The sequence below is a fragment of the Oncorhynchus nerka genome, unplaced genomic scaffold (genome assembly GCF_034236695.1).
Source record: "Oncorhynchus nerka isolate Pitt River unplaced genomic scaffold, Oner_Uvic_2.0 unplaced_scaffold_1483, whole genome shotgun sequence".
NCBI classification, from domain to species: Eukaryota; Metazoa; Chordata; class Actinopteri; order Salmoniformes; family Salmonidae; genus Oncorhynchus; species Oncorhynchus nerka.
In genome coordinates, this window is record NW_027039830.1 from 66,017 (window position 1) to 84,785 (window position 18,769).

Here is an 18,769-nt window from a genome sequence, read left to right on the forward strand (position 1 = left end):
ATCTGTTTCAAAGTATTCCCACGCACAATAAAGAGATATATGTGGTTGTACACAAATATAAGCAAGTTTTGAAATTAGTCAAATATTATATCTGTTTGGCCTTCCTACGGTATATTTGCAGTCTACAAATTATTTGTAAATTTGTTCCACACCCCTTACCATCTGGCCAAGAAAAAAAATGGACCCGAGGCTGAATCTAGTTGATGATCCCTGGCCTTCACCCTCGATAATTTTCACTCCCTCAGCTTTGGGATACTTGTGTATACGGCAGAGGCACACGTGAACATGCAAATTGAGATCCACGGAGAAGGGAGTGATTTTGGATTCAGCTGATGTCATATGTATTGTGCATCTGCATGTGTGTGTTTGATGGTATTTACTTACCGGAGTTTGCGGAGCCTCCTAAATGAGAGACTACGCCAGTCAACTGGTAGTAACCATTCACTGACTGTACTGGCTTCTGCTTCTGTAAGAAAACACATGTGATCATAGGTTTCTCATTTCCTCTACAGTCCACCACACTGTCTACAGTCTACTACAGTACTAGTCTACTACAGGTCTACTACATCATGTACTCCTCATAACTATCTCAGTGTTCTGTCATAACTTATTTTTCACTGGTTTCTCTCTCTCTCTCTCTCTCTCTCTCTCTCTCTCTCTCTCTCTTCTCTCTCTTCTCACCACTGAGGCTGTCAGCAACACTTTCACTGGTTCCTGCTCATTTGAATCTGAGGGGTCAAATATACATATCAAGAGCTGTGAAAACGTGGTCACTTGTCTGAAATGCTCTGGACTAAAACAGCTCCCATACATCACTAAAGATGTCTGAGAAACATTTTAAATTGCAGCTTCCAGCTTCTCTGTCAGCAGGACCGTTTTGGGAGTGGGTGGTTTGTGTGGTGTTGGAGCAAGAATAGTGTTATGGTGCCATGACCTACCTGAACAGCAGAGGGCGCTGTCATTGGCCACTCCAGGTGGGCTGGAGACTTGGCTAGCGAGGGTCTGGGGGATGGACCCCTGGATGCTGGGGGCCTGGTTGGTGAGGGCCTGTGCGCTGGCACTGTGCAGGTGTGGCACCATGTCCCCACAGAGGGTGGAGAGCCTCAACTCCGAAGGAAACAAAAGAGGAGCCTCCAGCTTCTCCAACCCCCCAGGTCCTCCAAACCACTTCAGATGCAGAACCAGCACACTGCCCAGAAACAGAGAGGAAGAGAGATGAACAGACAGACAATGAAACCAGTCAACAAAATAACAGATGAGTGAAATTTGTTTGGTGGTGCTCACCTCTAAGTCCTACAACCTGCTCAGGAAGGTAACTACTCCTAAAGGCTCAGGACATTAAACACTGCTAGTACTATGAGAGGTTATAAAGGGACAACTCACAGAGGCAGTGTGTGGAACTGCTCCACCTTTGAGGCGTGGAGGCCTTTACAGCCCTCACATGTGAATTCAACCTGTTCACTCTGGTTAGAAACAAAAGCATTACATAATGAATGATACCACTACAATAATAAGATAGCGTATTCTGAGGCAGTGGGCAGCTTGCCCTGGGTGTTAGTCTCTACATGCAGGGCTGAGCCCTAAGTGCTGACTTTGAAAGTGAGTGCTAGGCTGTTCAGCAAGGTGCGCTCAGGGCTGAAGTCCAATGAGAGGTGGTTGTAGTCCTCTCTGGTAGACGACTCGCGCCCACAGCTTCAGAAGCAGGACAAAGAGAAGAAAAATGCATCAAGTCTGTTTCTGTTTCAGGTCTCTACAATGTTTCTGTGTTTCTGTCATGCCATGTGTTTTGTAATATATATATATATACAGAGAAAGATCATGTTCTCAGTAGATACATTACAACCAATGGGAGCTCTTACCTGGTACATGTGCGCACCGACACAAGTTGGAACTCCAGCTGGGAAACAGGGCAGGTATAGTTCATCCCGAGTGTCTTCAGAATCATGCCCTCCTCCTTCAGCTGGCACAGCATATTGACAAGTAACTCGTGTGCGTCCTGTGATGAGGAAGAGAAAGAAACACACCAAGATAAAAGCAAATGATGAAGAGAAAATGAACCCTTGCAAGAAGAGCACTCGTACACAAGAGAGTAGTGCCTCAGTTACCTGTTGCGTGTCCCCCAGATACTTCAAATCGTATCCCGACAAGGAGTACTTGACCTTCCACATGAGGTCTGCTTTTGAGGCCTGGTTTGCCACACTGTCAGGTAGACCCGAACGGTGCACATCAGACAGACACCTGTAGGGGAGACAGAGAGTAAGTTAGCAGCTGACTGGATGGTGTCAACCTACTGGCTTACGCCTGAAGAGGCAGATGAGTAAATACAAAGATATTTTATCTAGTGGCACCCCATCATTAGAATTTTTTCATTCGATTTGATGCAATTTCACTTTTGAGGACGGACAATGAAGCCAAACAACAAAAATGTGTTGTTTATTCTGATAAGATATTTGGTTTGGATACTGCTCTCAATTCCAGAGCATTTTAAAAAACTACCAAATTTCCCACAGTAAGGTGGAATGTTCAGTCAATGAGCATTATGGGTCATGTAGTCATTCTCCACTTTCCAAATTGGCCTACAAAATGCCTACATCATAATCAGTGTGTCATTGTTGTTCCTCTTGGTTATGAAGATTCCAAAAACAAAAAGAACCTGGAAAATAAACCATAAATACAATACACAGCAAAATATGAAGTGGTTAAGGTTAGGATAAGGGTTAGGATTAGTGAAAGTGCTATCTTAACCTGCTACGACAATCCCTTTCTGTAGAAGTGGCGTGAAAAGAGTGTCCCTTCTTTAATTTATGACCACAATTAATGGGTGTGTGGGGTGAGTGTATGCTTTTGAGCCTTCACTTACCTGAGCAGGTTGGAGAAGGGAGAGGAGCTCCAGAGTTGTTCCTGGTGCAGGATTTCCTTTGAGAAGGAAGGCAGGACCAGGAGGCACTGCAGGGTGGCGTTAAGGAAGCAAGTGTTGCCAATGTTAGGCAACCTGTGAAGAAGAAGCAGCCATCAGTACACACATAGAGATTAATCACAATAATAAAGAACTTATATGTAATGCATTTGCAGTGTGTTGTGGTTTACCCAAGAAGTTCCATGTTGACCAGTGCCACCTGTTCTCCTCTGCCCCCCTGGGTCGCTTCTGACCCTCTGGTGGCTGAGCTGGCCCTGGGAAGTGTCATGCTTCTGGTGGCTGAGCTGGTCCTGGGAAGAGTCATGCTCCTGGTGGCTGAGCTGGCCCTGGGAAGAGTCATGCATCTGGTGGCTGAGACTGGTCTCTGGGGCCTTGGACTAGAGTGGTCCTGAAGAGACAGAGGTCTGGAGGAAGGAGAGAAACAGGTCTTACGCCTCCAACACAGAGATATTATCACTCTACACAGTCTCTCTATTAAATACTGTACTGTACTATAAACACAGCTGAGTACTGCTGTCCATATAAATGCAGTGTACCAAGTAGACCAGGCCAATAGGTTAGTACTATCTTTATCCACTAGATGTAGACAGAAGAGGCTAAAACTACAGTTTCAGGAAAATAACTTTCTGGGACTGTGTTTATCAAGTGTCTCAGAGTAGTCTGAGTCTGAGTCTGATCTAGGACCAGTTTTGCATTTTAGATCATAGATCAATGAATCAGATTATTATGGACAGAGAGGACCTGATCCTAGATCAGCACTCATACTGTTGATTAACACTGGCCCTGGTCTGGTAGCACTAAACCCAACTCTCCAAAGAGACTCTAGGATGGCACTGTACTTTATGTTTGGATTACCTGACTGTTGTGCCCTCCTGACTGGTGTCTCCATGACGATACAGAGGGTTGGTAGGAGAGGGAGAACTAGGGTGGGACACCACTGGAGAGGATTTCACTGGGGAAGGGTTTTTGGCAGGTGACCGGGGTACAGAGGGTTGTTTAGCAGGAGAGCAAGGATGAGAGGAACATTTAACAGGAGAGGGAGGTGGATGGAGGGAGGAGAGTTGGTCAGAGGGTGAGGGGTCAGAGGTAGCGGAGCCATTCCGTTCAGAACGGTCAGATGGAATTGGAGAGGGGGATGAAGTGCCCCTCTCCTTCTTCTGTCTTGTCATCTGCTCCACATCAACTGAATTTGCTTTCTGACGTTTTTTCTGTTGACAAGAAAATGTGATAGTGCTAAATACTTTCCCCCCAGATCCCCAGCCAATGGAAGAGGGGGTCATAAGAGTAGGAAGAGGTTGGCCTAAATGGAGAATCATAGGTATCTATCCTATACCTCAAATAACACAGTATAGACAGGTTACATTGAGTGACATTTGCAATAGCCGAACTTCATGTACATTTCATGTACACTTTTTACGTATTCGTCAATCAGAATGTCATTTTACTTTTATTCTTCCCACTAGGTTTAAGAGAAAAATACTACTCCAGAATTATAGTAGTTGTTAATTGATTAAATAACCTGATTTCATACCTTTTTGCACCAGCAGAAACAAGCCATGTCGATAACCAATGAAGACTGATACAGTTCCACATTAACCCATTGTTCAAATTGGCTTTAAGACCATTGTGATGTCATCGGTCATGTATGACACCACCATCTGGCAACCCAATCTATAACATTTTAAAATATATTGTTCAATGAACAAATATGTTTTATTGAAGAGCAAAGTTATGCAGTATACATACAATATTGTAGATAATATGCTCCATTGTATTCTTGTTTCTTTTTTTACATTCATTTTTTGTATGTTGTTTCATGAAACGTACGACCACAATAAAGGCATTTTAAGTGCCTTCATCTTCATCTTACAAGTTTTTTGATAGCTTCCATGTTGTTTTTGGTTTGGTCATCGGTTTATTTAAATGCTAAATGCTTTTTCTCTTATTCACCAGCAGATGGACAAAGGGTTGGTTAAAAGAATGTGAACAGGTGGTAGAGATTTAGCCTAAACCTCAAACAACAATCCAGGTTGGTTAAGGACAGTTTTCCGTATTCAATCTTGCCCTGAGGGCAGCTCTGTCTCAAGGACATAATGAATGTGATTGGTTCACTTAAAGCTCAATGGTCAGTGGGCAGAGCTTACAGTGCCCAGTGCGTGTTAAATAAACTTGCTAGGTGATACATTGGTGTTGAATGGAAGGCATAACACAAGGTTGCTGGCATGAATTTTGTTTTCTAATCTCACTCCAACCCCTAAACAATTCTTCTTACCTAAATTTAACACAACCCTAGCTAGAGTCCCAGGTCTGTTTAGTGCTGTCTTGCCAACTCCTACTAGCTAGAGTCCCAGGTCTGTTTAGCGCTGTCTTGCCAACTCCTATTAGCTAGAGTCCCAGGTCTGTTTAGTGCTGTCTTGCCAACTCCTATTAGCTAGAGTCCCAGGTCTGTTTAGTGCTGTCTTGCCAACTCCTACTAGCTAGAGTCCCAGGTCTGTTTAGTGCTGTCTTGCCAACTCCTACTAGCTAGAGTCCCAGGTCTGTTTAGTGCTGTCTTGCCAACTCCTACTAGCTAGAGTCCCAGGTCTGTTTAGTGCTGTCTTGCCAACTCCTACTAGCTAGAGTCCCATGTCTGTTTAGTGCTGTCTTGCCAACTCCTACTAGCTAGAGTCCCAGGTCTGTTTAGTGCTGTCTTGCCAACTCCTACTAGCTAGAGTCCCAGGTTTGTTTAGTGCTGTCTTGCCAACTCCTACTAGCAAGAGTCCCAGGTCTGTTTAGTGCTGTCTTGCCAACTCCTCCAGTGGTTCTTTCTTAAAAAGTTGCATCATATTGCAGCACAACTTGCGGGCTGCCGCAGAATTCTATGGCACATTATTTATTATTTAAGTGTCAGACATTGTTGCCATTAACGCTCGTTAGAGCTAGTTTGACCACCAGAGAGCATATTCGAGAAACATTTGACCGTTTTTAATATGAAACGAATCGTTGGATAACAGATCTGCTCTCGGAACTCATTTACACACGTTACTGTGTGTGTTTCGATTCTCTCTCGCACAAACACACACATACACGCTCACCCTCTATAACCAGTCTTTATATTTACAGTGGTGATGGACAGCTGAAGGCATTTCGTTGTGAATTCTGAAAACAAGCCAACCTAACTCAGAAATACATTTCACTGGTTGCCATGGTGAATAATCCAATAATAATTGGTTGGACACATGAAAGGAAACAAAGAGTTTACCGGAACCTCAAAATGAAAATACTTGCAGATCAATTCAGATCAACAAATTACAATAGTATATCTAATTACATTTAGAGGATTCTAAATTAATATCTAATGGGCTTTTATACAATGATAATGCAGGGATAATAATACATTCATATATTTGTAGGGGTTGGGCAAATCTGGTTTTAGAGTACTTAAGCATTGAATACATTGAAGTTTTCCCATTTTGGCCTTTAGGCTACACTTTACAATAGGACTCATCTCTGACTGCCTGCAACATCTACAGTGGTACAATATAAATATATTTTTGAATTACTTTTAAAAATGTATATGTTTAATACGTTGTCTTGCTTTTCTCAGAGCAGCACAAAACGGTGCTGAAATAGTTGACCATACGCAGGTAGGCTTTTGCTTCAAATCCTATTGTAACAATTGGATGACATTGGGAGTTTCAGTAAGCAGCAATTTGTTGCCTTTATTTGCCTACTTTATTCTTAAAATAACTCCAGAACTTAATATTTGCCATCAACCAGAAACACACCGTGATAGAAACATGTTATTGATTATTCTTTTATTTTTACTATTTCAAAATGCACAAGTTTAATAAGCTACTGTGCAGTCTGACAAGTAAACATAGCCCACAGTACATAGTAAACATAGCCCACAGTACATAGTAAACATGGCAAAGATGCTTCATTCCTTACATAAGGGAGAGCAGGCCATGTCAAGACTTTCTCAGTGACCTCAAGTACTCATTAACTCTGTCTTGAATGTTTTTTCGGGATGCATCAGTCTTGGTCACAGTATTAATGATGAACACCTGGAGGTTTACTGGTGAGCCACATTTGCCTCGGGATCCATCCCAGTTGGGGCGGCATGTAGTCTAGTGGTTAGAGCGTTGGGCAAGTAACCGCAAGGGTGTTGAAACAAATCCCTGAGCTGACAAGGTAAAAATCTGTTGTTCTGTCCCTGAACAAGGCAGTTAACCCACTGTTCCTAGGACATCATTGTAAATAATAATTTGTTCTTAAATGACTTGCCTAGTTAAATAAAAAATACAAGTATCTGTCTCTGTAAATAATGAGTGATACTGATTCACGTGCACCTTCATCGGATCAGCTCTGCGTCCCCATTGATTGTGGTGTCCTATAATATAAATGGTAGATCAATTAATAATTTAAAGTGACTCCAACACACAAATTCTGCATAATGAAACATGTTTTAAGAATGTAGCAAAACCAACCGCTTTCATGGGAACCATGTGTTTTATGGGTGTGGCCCGTTGTCCAGCCCTTTGTCCACCGATCTCCACGGATGGTTGTCTGCATGGTCATATGCTCTGCAAAAGTATCGATTGTATTCCACAGTATGCCTACACATATATGTTAAGAATATAATTAAACATTTTCATTTGTCTTAGAATAAAAACCAAATCTAACTGCAGTTTCAGTAAGTAATATGCTACTGTCCAGTTACAGCTTCGTCTGACCAAGTGGAAACAAAAAAATAGGGGTATTTTTCAGGAGTGCATGAAGGACAGAGAAATAGCAATACCTACACTATTGTTTTACATTCAATCACCATCTTCATCCTCATCATTCAGTTAATTGAAATCCAATTTTGAATGCACAATTAGGAATTTATATTTGGTTTATACCACCAATTCATTGACAGCATTAATTCAGGTAGAGACACATTAGACCTTGGGACCCAAAAGCATAATCAGTCCTCTGACCCCCCCTTGTGGTGGTCTGGAGCAATGATGCAGTAACGCAAGGTAACATACTAAACCACAAATGACCTCTAAATCCTGCGGCATAATCTCAAAACGTTTAATTGAGGAACCACTGTAAGTCACACAGACACAGGACAGTCTAGGGAAACGACACAGCTACAGATGTATATTAGAGTTGAGGTTAGAAGAATAAGTTACTGTATTTGACCACATACGCACACGCACACAAACATTAAATTGGTGAGAGTAACCTGTAGTACCATACCGTTATTTGTCCTAATCCTGGATGATACAGTAAAACACATTACCAAAGATCTTTAATAATGTGTTATTCAGTACATGTTCAGTGGTGGAAGAGACCCTCTGGAGTTGCTGCAGTGTGTCTGGGGCTGCTGTGTGTTCTCCTACTGGCTGGGATCATAGGCCTGTCTGTCTACTGTAAGTTTAGTATGTTTTTACTGAGACTTAAGTAGCCTACTTAATTATACTTACTCATTAATGGTGTTTTAGTTACATGTTTCATCAACTTTACCCTTTTACAGATGGAGACATTGATCATCACGACTCAACAGAGAGAGACCAGCTACAGACCAGTTACAACACCCTGACTGAAGAGAGAGATCAGCTACAGGACAGCAACAGCCTTCTGACTAAAGAGAGAGACCAGCTACAGGACAGCAACAGCCTTCTGACTAAAGAGAGAGACCAGCTAAAGACCAGTTACAACAACCTGACTATAGTTAGAGACCAGCTACAGACAGAGAGATATTCTTAGTGGGAGGCTTACCAATCTCAGTGAGTAAACCTACAGTCATACATTTTCATAAATCCCACACACTTTATCGTGTGTCTGAATTTTTTATAAAGTATCCAGCGTGATAAGTTGAAGGAAATTCATGTTTTCATCTTGAAGAACAAACCTGTCCTGAAGCCTGGCAGAAGTTAAAATCCAGTTGGTACTTCCTGTCTACTGAGAATAAAACCTGGAAGGAGAGCAGACCTGGTGATTAGATAGAGAGAGAGAGATAGATATGATCATGCATATACTGTACATAAATATATTTACTGTATATATTTATCTTTCTCAACGAAAGACATTTCTCTTCAACCTCAAGAAATGAGTCTGGATTGGTCTGACTGACTCTGTTATTGAGGGGACCTGGAAATGGGTGGACGGCACCCCACTGACCACAAGGTGAGAGATGATAACTAATCTGTCAATAAGGCTCCATTCAAAAATGTTCTATACAGGTTATTGTCACTGATGGCAGCAATCAACAAAGGTAGCTGTAATATGAAACATGTCTGTATATTATTTAGGATTGTGATGTTCTAACTGTGATGTCTTATAGTTTTTAACCCTGTAGGTACTGGTATTAACCATGATATCTGACTGTTTTTAACCCTGTAGGTACTGGTATTAACCATGATATCTGACTGTTATTAACCCTGTAGGTACTGGTATTAACCATGATATCTGACTGTTTTAACCCTGTAGGTACTGGTATTTACCATGATATCTGACTGTTTTTAACCCTGTAGGTACTGGTATTAAACATGATATCTGACTGTTATTAACCCTGTAGGTACTGGTATTTCTGATGACTGCCTTGCCTGGTTCACCAAGTACTTTGCAGACACAGTTCAGTGTGTCAAATCGGAGGGCATGCTGTCCGGTCCTCTGGCAGTCTCTATGGGGGTGCCACAGGGTTCAATTCTCGGGCCGACTCTTTTCTCTGTATATATCAATGATGTTGCTCTTGCTGCGGTCGATTTCCTGATCCACCTCTACGCAGATGACACCCTTCTGTATACTTCCGGCCCGCCCTTGGACACTGTGCTATCTAACCTCCAAACGAGCTTCAATGCCATACAACACTCCTTCCGTGGCCTCCAACTGCTCTTAAACGCTAGTAAAACCAAATGCATGCTTTTCAACCGTTCGCTGCCAGCACCCGCACGCCTGACTAGCATCACCACCCTGGATGGTTCCGACCTAGAATATGTGGACATCTATAAGTACCTAGGTGTCTGGCTAGACTGTAAACTCTCCTTCCAGACTCATATCAAACATCTCCAATCTAAAATCAAATCTAGAGTCGGCTTTCTATTCCGCAACAAAGCCTCCTTCACTCACGCTGCCAAACTTACCCTAGTAAAACTGACTGTCCTACCGATCCTCGACTTCGTTGATGTCATCTACAAAATAGCTTCCAAAACTCTACTCAGCAAACTGGATGCAGTTTATCACAGTGCCATCCGTTTTGTTACTAAAGCACCTTATACCACCCACCACTGCGACCTGTATGCTCTAGTCGGCTGGCCCTCGCTACATATTCGTCGCCAGACCCACTGGCTCCAGGTCATCTACAAATCCATGCTAGGTAAAGCTCCGCCTTATCTCAGTTCACTGGTCACGATGGCAACACCCACCCGTAGCACGCGCTCCAGCAGGTGTATCTCACTGATCATCCCTAAAGCCAACACCTCATTTGGCCGCCTTTCGTTCCAGTTCTCTGATGCCTGTGACTGGAACGAATTGCAAAAATCGCTTAAGTTGGAGACTTTTATCTCCCTCACCAACTTCAAACATCTGCTATCTGAGCAGCTAACTGATCGCTGCAGCTGTACATAGTCTATTGGTAAATAGCCCACCCAATTTTACCTACCTCATCCCCATACTGTTTATATTTATTTACTTTTCTGCTCTTTTGCACACCAATATCTCTACCTGTACATGACCATCTGATCATTTATCACTCCAGTGTTAATCAGCAAAATTGTAATTATTCGCCTACCTCCTCATGCCTTTTGCACACAATGTATATAGACTCTCTTTTTTTTCTACTGTGTTATTGACTTGTTAACCTTTCCACGGCTATAGCCCACAGACCAGTCACATGTACCTGATCTCACTCTCTCTCACACACACACACACACACACACACACACACACACACACACGCCACATATGAAAACTACCAAAAAGCACACTGACCTACACAAACGCACCAAAACATGGAATCTGCCCACGAACCACAAGGACAAACATCCATGCAGAAAATACTAGTCAACATATTCAGTTTGGGTTTATGGTTTACTGCAGAAAGCTGCACATAAGCTCTGCTCCCTCTAACCCAGACTCTAGTTTATGCAACTCGCCATGGATGCCCCTACCCACAACATGAACAGATTTAAAAGCTGGCACACGAAAGCACACACCTCAGTCCATGTGGATAACCAGTGAAAGCAGTGGTACGCCTCTCTCACCTGCTCAGACGATGTTACTCCTCGGGGAAGTTGTAAGGTGGAGCCCTCTCTGTATCCACAATTCAGGGAAGGCTAAACCTTTATACAAATATCCCAAATCCTTGGGAAGAGTGGGTGCTCGTTCCGTTAGATCCGACGAGTGTATGAGACTCAAGTGCGGCTCACAGAGCAAGAGGCAACGACGCACACTTACGAGTGAAACGCCCTCCACCGTACCAGCTTGTACCAGAGTGCATACTGACTGCCTAATCCTGCCGAGTAAAACACACTCTCACACACTCCAAATTAAGAAAAATCAGCCAGTCGATGGAGAGCAAACACAGACGGTGAGAGAGGGAGCTCCAGAGTTCCCAAAAGGAGGGAGGCTGAGCTGGTCTACTGTTACACCAACAGAAAGCACCCTGCTGGGTTAGATAGAGCCAGAGGAGTCCTGGGTGTCAGGAGGAGACAATTTATTTTATTTTATCTTGTGTTCTTTAACCATTTGTACATTGTTAAAACACTGTATATATATATATATATAATATGACATTTGTAATGTCTTTACTGTTTTGAAACTTCTGTATGTGTAATGTTTACTGTTCATTTTTGTTGTTTTTCACTTTATATATTCACTTTGTATGTTGTCTACCTCACTTGCTTTGGCAATGTTAACACATGTTTCCCATGCCAATAAAGCCCTTGAATTGAGAATTGACAAACGGATAAGCTGAATAAAAACCAGAGTAGAACAGCTCCCTCTTTCTATCGTCTGCTCTCTCTGTTGTGTGCACACTCACACACTCCGCTCTCGACTGAGCACCCTGCAAAGAGAAAGACTCAACGCACGGCCCCTCCCCCACAAGTCCTGGCCCAGCCCTGAAATACACCCCCTCGGGTTTCAGCCAATAGGAGAGCACTGACCACCCACACACTGAAATACACACACTCCCAGGCACTCCCTCTCCCTGGCAATACAGACATTGGCACAGGCCTGTTAGGGATCATGCGAATTTTCGCAGCTTTTTGTTAAAAATCGCGCAACATTTCAAAGTCCTGCTACTCATGCCAGGAATAAAGTATATGCAAATGATAAGTATGTGTGTATAGAAAACACTCTGAAGTCTCTAAAACTGGTTAAATCGTGTCTGTGGCTATAACATAACGTGTTTAGGAGTAAAAATCCCTCGAAAAACTGTTCACCAAAAACACAAAAAATATATTAATCCGCCAGTCAATGTATTGTCTAAGGCGACCGAAAATAAATGAGGATGCCCTGTAAACGCCTACAGCTTCCACACGATGTCGCTAGTACTGGCATTTCCAGTCTGCTTAATCCTTGGTTGGATGACGTTTTGGCCCTTCCTGTTTTAGTCTCACCACAGGATGTTGTGAAATTGAAAACAATGGACGATGATTTCAAGACTTGCTGCTATCGAATACAGATCGCCCTGTGATCAATTTGATAGATTATTAACGTTTATTAATACCTAAAGTTGGTTTAGAAAAGTAGTTTGAAGTGATTTGTAAAAGTTTATAGGCAACTTTTGTAATTTTAAAAAGTGACGTTGCGTCTTGTAAAATGGAATATTCCTGGATCAGACCGGTCTAAGGAAAACAACATTTTGGCTATACAATGACGGATTTAATCGGGAAAAAGACCCACTTGTGATGTTTATGGGATATATAGGAGTGCCAAGAAAGAAGCTCGTCAAAGGTAATGAATGTTTTATATTTTATTTCTGCGTTTTGGGTAGTGCCGGCTACCGCAAAATCTGTTGTTTTAGGTGACGTTCCAGTATTTTGGGGGGTGCATGCTATCAGATAATAGCTTCTCATGCTTTCGCCGAAAAGCATTTTACAAATCTGACTTGGTGGCTAGATTCACAACGAGTGTAGCTTTAATTCAGTACCTTGCATGTGTGTTTTAATGAAAGTTTGAGTTTTATCGAAAACTATAGGTGGCGCTCTAAAATTTCCGCTGATTTGATCCCGCCACAGGAACCAAGTCCCTAAGAATATTTATTAATTGTTTACTCCATGTGTAACTCTGTGTTGTCTGTTCACACTGCTATGCTTTATCTTGGCCAGGTCGCAGTTGCAAATGAGAACTTGTTCTCAACTAGCCTACCTGGTTAAATAAAGGTGAAATAATTTTTTTTTTTTTTAAATTAACCATGATATCTGACTGTTGTTAACCCTGTAGGTACTGGTATTAACCATGATATCTGACTGTTGTTAACCCTGTACGTACTGGCATTAACCATGATATCATACTGTTTTTAACCCTGTAGGTACTGGTATTAACCATGATATCTGACTGTTGTTAACCCTGTAGGTACTGGTATTAACCATGATATCTGACTGTTGTTAACCCTGTAGGTACTGGTATTAACCATGATATCTGACTGTTGTTAACCCTGTAGGTACTGGTATTAACCATGATATCTGACTGTTGTTAACCCTGTAGGTACTGGTATTAACCATGATATCTGACTGTTGTTAACCCTGTAGGTACTGGTAATAACCATGATATCTGACTGTTGTTAACCCTGTAGGTACTGGTATTAACCATGATATCTGACTGTTTTTAACCCTGAAGGTACTGGTATTAACCATGATATCTGACTGTTTTTAACCCTGTAGATACTGGTGTTAACCATGATATCTGACTGTTGTTAACCCTGTAGGTACTGGTGTTAACCATGATATCTGACTGTTGTTAACCCTGTAGGTACTGGTATTCCAAACAGCCTGATAATACAGGTCCTAATGGGGACGAGGATTGTGCTGAGATACACAAAGACCAGAGTCGTTGAAAGTCATGGAATGACTTGTCATGTGGCAGCAAACGGACCTGAATTTGTGAGAAAGTGCTTTAACATCACCATGACAACATGCTGTAACACATTCTGTAAACCACAGTGCACACAGCTTCCTCATTCTCTCTCTGTCTCTGTCTCTGTCACTCTCTCTTTCTCTCTCTCTATCTCTGTCTCAAACGCATGCACACAAATTTTGTATTAGTTTGTATTAATATATTAATAAATGTCCTGCTTTTTTCCTGACATTATAGCTTCCGATAACGATGTTAATTAATAATCTTTGACAGTCAGTCTTTGTGGTCAAGTTACGTATAAGAACAATATCAAATGCTCATATTTGACTGTTGTTCCCCTAAATGGGTCCCAAAAGAGGGAAGTGAAGTTGATATTTTCAGTGGTTCAACCAGCTGTCACTCAAAACGCCTGAACCAATTAGGTTCATAGCGAAAGAGGAGAGCCCTGATGGTTTATGTTGTCTCCTCATCCTCACTGGTTAAGCATAACCACCGTCAATATCCACTTGGAGCAGTTTGTAGTGTTGAATATATTGTAAGAACATTATAATGACCTGTTGGATCGGAGGGTGAGGGCCATTTCCCCCGGAAATGTCTGAGAATTTGCAGGTGCCTTGGTGGATGAGTGGGGTAACATCTCACAGCAAGAACTGGCAATTATGGTGCAGTCAATGAGGAAGAGTTGCACTGCAGTACTTAATGCAGCTGTTGGCCACACCAGATACTGACTGTTACTTATTATTGTTACTGACTGTTATTTTGACCCCCCCTTTGTTCAGGGACACATTATTCCATTTCTGTTAGTCACATGTCTGTGGAACTTGTTCAGCTTATGTCTCAGTTGTTGAATCTTGTTATGTTCATACAAATATTTACACATGTTAAGTTTGCTGAAAATAAATGCAGTTGACAGTGAGATGTTTCTTTTTTTGCTGAGTTTATGTTAACATCTAGCCTTTGTTCTCCACTTCCCCTCTATGATCTATATCTTCCTGGTATGATAGTGTCCTGTCCATCATCACAAATAGTAAGTCAAATTCCCTGGGCAGGAGGAATGTGTTGAGATGTACTCTGGACAAGACGACCATGTTGAGACATGGAATCATTTATAATGTTATGCAGAAAACGGTTTAAAACCAGTTAAGGATAGGCAGAATACTGCCCCCTTTGGAGGAATTGCGTGCCCAGAATCATAAAACACGGGACGAGATGTTAAAAACGGTCAATTGTGCCAATAGATGGAATGCACTCACATGAGATTTGCCGTGATGTTGACAGAGTGGCATGGGAGGTTTATTTCTTAGACTGGGTTAAGATGTCAATTTTGGGACACGTCATCAGTAGTGTGCCTTCGAATCAGTGGGTGTTTCGGCCTTTAATCACTAAACACCCTCATCAAAGGTGGCCAGCTAAAGGGTGATCAAGCCTTAGCTTGTGTCCCATGCCCAATTAAGATGTCCCACGGGACTATGCAAGGCAGGGGCGTCCTCTTCCCTGAGCCAGCCCTACAGCTGACCGCATTCCTCATATGCCCTCCTCAAGTTGGAGGGATCTGAATTGGGTTCTCAGGTGGGGGTGGGGGGGGTCATGAAGTTATAGCCCAGCAAGGGTCCTTCCGTTTGATCCAGATCCACTGGATGCCTCTTTCAGCTGCTTGAGAAACTGCTCTGACGGTCTGCCGCAGAGCCTGTCCATGGATTCCAAGTTCTTTCAGCAACGTGATGGTGGAAGAAGCCACGAATCCTCTGCATCCCACTTCAACTGGCCAGACTTTTGCATTCCAGCCACGCTGAGTTGCGTCTCCTGCCAACTCTGTGTAACGCAGTTTCTTACGCTCGTAGGGCTCTTCAACAGAGTTTTCCCACGGGACTGTGAGCTCTATGATGTACACAGCCTTTCGTGAAGGGGACCAGAGTACCATGTCTGGCCTAAGGTTGGTAGAAGCAATCACAGATGGAAAGATTAGTTGCTGGCCAATATCGACAAGCATCTTCCAGTCCCGGGCCATGGCTAGGTGTCCAGTGTCTGGCTTCGTAGGAGGATACTTGGGCCTTTTCTGTCCCTCCCGGATGAATGTTGTTGTTTTGACGGGATTGCTTGTTTTTGGAGGTAATGAATTGGTTGCACTCCTCTTGGTCTCAAGTGCTGCAGCCAGGCTCTTGAGGACCTGATTGTGCCTCCAGGTGTAGCGGCCTTGTGAGAGGCTGGTCTTGCAACCTGTCATTATATGTCTGAGAGTTGCTGGAGCTGGGCAGAGGGGGCAGGTCGAGTCCTCGCCATACCATTGATGTAGATTTTTTGGTGATGGAAGCACATCATAAACAGCTCTTATGATGAAGCTGATGTTGCTTGCCTCCATTTGCCAAAGCTCACTCCAGTTGATCTTTCTCCTCTCCAGGCCTTCCCACCGCGTCCATTGCCCTTGTTTAGCAAGAGAGACAGCCTTTGCACTTCTTGCAGTCTCCTCCTGTCTGCGCACCTCCTCAACCACCAGCTTCCTGCGTTCAGATGTTGTTGCCTTATGGAACGTTGGTTTGCTTGATGCCAGGCCAAAGACTCCTTTTCCATGCTGGATATTCCCCACAATGTCTTGGTGTCTCAGGGCTGATGTTGCTTGCTGCACAGCCTGGGATGATGTCCATTTCCGTCCAGTTTGTAGGAGAGGTGTAGCCTTGCTAATGGCCTGGTCTTTGGAGTCCTTCAATGTCATCTGAAGTCTTACTTTAGAGCACTTGTACTCCTCCGTTAGACTTGTAAGAGGTAGTTCAAGGACCCCTTTGCCATAGAGGCCGATGTTTCTCAGACATCGTGGGACACCCAGCCATTTCATCACGTATGAGGTAATGGTTCGCTCCATCTTCTCCACTGTTGTTATTGGGACCTCATAGACGGTGAGTGGCCACATTACCCGGGGGAGAAGTCCAAACTGTAGGCACCAAAGCTTGAGCCTCCCAGGCAGTAGGGTCTTGTTGATGTTCTCAAGACCGTCGGCGATGTCCTGCCTTACTTGCTGAACTTGATCTTTATCCCGGAGGCTTTCGTTGTACCATCTACCCAGGCTCTTGATGGGTTGCTCAGACACCGTTGGTATCGGGTCATCTCCAATGCAGAACCTCACATCTTTAAGCTGTCCCTTGACTATGGAGATGCTTCGAGATTTGCTTGGCTTGATTTTCATCCGGGCCCACTTGATGTTATCCTGCAGTTTTGCAAGTAGCCGCCTGGTGCATGCTGCAGTGGTGGTCAGTGTAGTCATGTCATCCATGTATGCTCGGATAGGTAGGAGACGGAGCCCTTCCTTAGTTCTCTCACCGCCGACCACCCATCTCGATGCCCTGATGATGACTTCCATGGCCATAGTGAAGGCCAGAGGAGAAATTGTGCAGCCTGCCATTATGCCTACTTCCAAGCGCTGCCATGTTGTTGTGAAGTCAGGTGTTGTGAAACACAATTGCAGGTCTTGGAAATAGGCCTTTACCAGTGTAGTGATGGGTTCTGGTACGTGGAAAATGTTGAAGGATTCCCAGAGGAGTTCATGGGGAACTGAGCCAAAGGCATTGGCCAGGTCGAGGAAGATGACATAGAGGTCTCTCTTTTCTTTCTTAGCTGTTTGGATCTGGTGCCAAATCATACTAGTATGTTCCAGGCAACCAGAGAAACCAGGATTGCCTGCTTTCTGTACAGATGTATCAATGTACTTGTTCCTTTCCAGATAAGTGGACAGCCTCTGTGCTATTATACTGAAAAAGATCTTCCCTTCGACGTTGAGAAGGGAGATTGGTCGGAATTGACTGATGTCTGTCGCATCCTTCTCTTTCGGGATTAGCACACCACCAGCCCTTCGCCATGCCTTTGGTATTATTTCCTTCTGCCACACTATCCTCATGAGCCTCCAAAGAAAGCGTAGAACATCCGGGGCGTTCTTCTAGAGCTTGTATGGTACTCCAGTAGGCCCAGGAGCCGAGGCCGCTCTTGCTCTTCGGACAACGTTCTCTACTTCCCTCCATTTTGGAGGGTCAGTGTCCAGATTGAATTCTGGTGGTTGAATAGGTGGGATGTCATGTGGGATGATTATCTGCTCATGCCTTTTTATGTCCTGGTGGACCTTTTCCAGATGTTCTTCCAGTTCAGGCTTTGGAGTTTTTAGGATTCCGCACTTTTCCTTTGCGAAGAGATCTTTGACAAACTTAAAGGGGTTTTTATAGAACCGTGTTCTTGAGTGTTCCTTCTTCCTACGAAGTTTCCTTAAGTTTTCCGCTCTTCGCAAGGTTGCCAGCCGAAACCAAACGATGTTTTGGGTAAGTATGACTTCTTCCACTACATTATGATCGAAGACCATCAAAGGTAAGGGAATATTTATGTTGTAATTTTGTGTTTCTGTTGACTCCAACATAGCGGAGAAATATTGCTTATGTCTGAGCGCCGTGTCAGATTATTGAAAAATGAACGATTTCTGTAACGATAAAAAGAAATGTGACAAAGCGATTGCATTAAGAAGCAGTGTATCTTTCTAACTATATGTAGAACGTGTATATTTAGTCAAAGTTTATGATGTGTATTGCTGTTATCTGGCGTTATCTGGCGGAGTTATACATAATTTCTTCGGACATTTTTTAGCATTTTCTGAACATTGCGTCAATGTAAACGGTGATTTATGGATATAAATTGCATATTATTGAAAAAAACATAAATGTACTGTGTAACATGTCCTATTACTGTCATCTGATGAAGATTTTCAAAAGGTTAGTGAATTATTTTTCTTTTAATCCTGCGTTTGTGATTGCGTCTTTTGTTCGACAAAAT

General features: G+C 43.1%; 1 protein-coding gene and 1 long non-coding RNA gene across 2 annotated transcripts; one reads left to right on the forward strand and one right to left on the reverse strand.

Moving 5' to 3' along the window:
- Nucleotides 1-1,187: 1,187 nt before the first annotated feature.
- On the reverse strand, nucleotides 1,188-3,221 carry LOC135568559 (ubiquitin carboxyl-terminal hydrolase 37-like). The gene is made up of 5 exons (XM_065015355.1): nucleotides 3,088-3,221; nucleotides 2,861-2,992; nucleotides 2,106-2,238; nucleotides 1,860-1,996; nucleotides 1,188-1,692 (listed from the first exon to the last, which is right to left on the reverse strand). The coding sequence occupies exons 1-5, from the start codon at nucleotides 3,219-3,221 to the stop codon at nucleotides 1,581-1,583; spliced, it is 648 nt and encodes a 215-aa protein (XP_064871427.1). The 3' UTR covers nucleotides 1,188-1,580.
- A 9,310-nt stretch (nucleotides 3,222-12,531) lies between these two features.
- On the forward strand, nucleotides 12,532-14,882 carry LOC135568564 (uncharacterized). The gene is made up of 2 exons (XR_010462689.1): nucleotides 12,532-12,844; nucleotides 13,862-14,882. It is a non-coding gene; the product is annotated as an uncharacterized LOC135568564 (long non-coding RNA).
- Nucleotides 14,883-18,769: the final 3,887 nt, after the last annotated feature.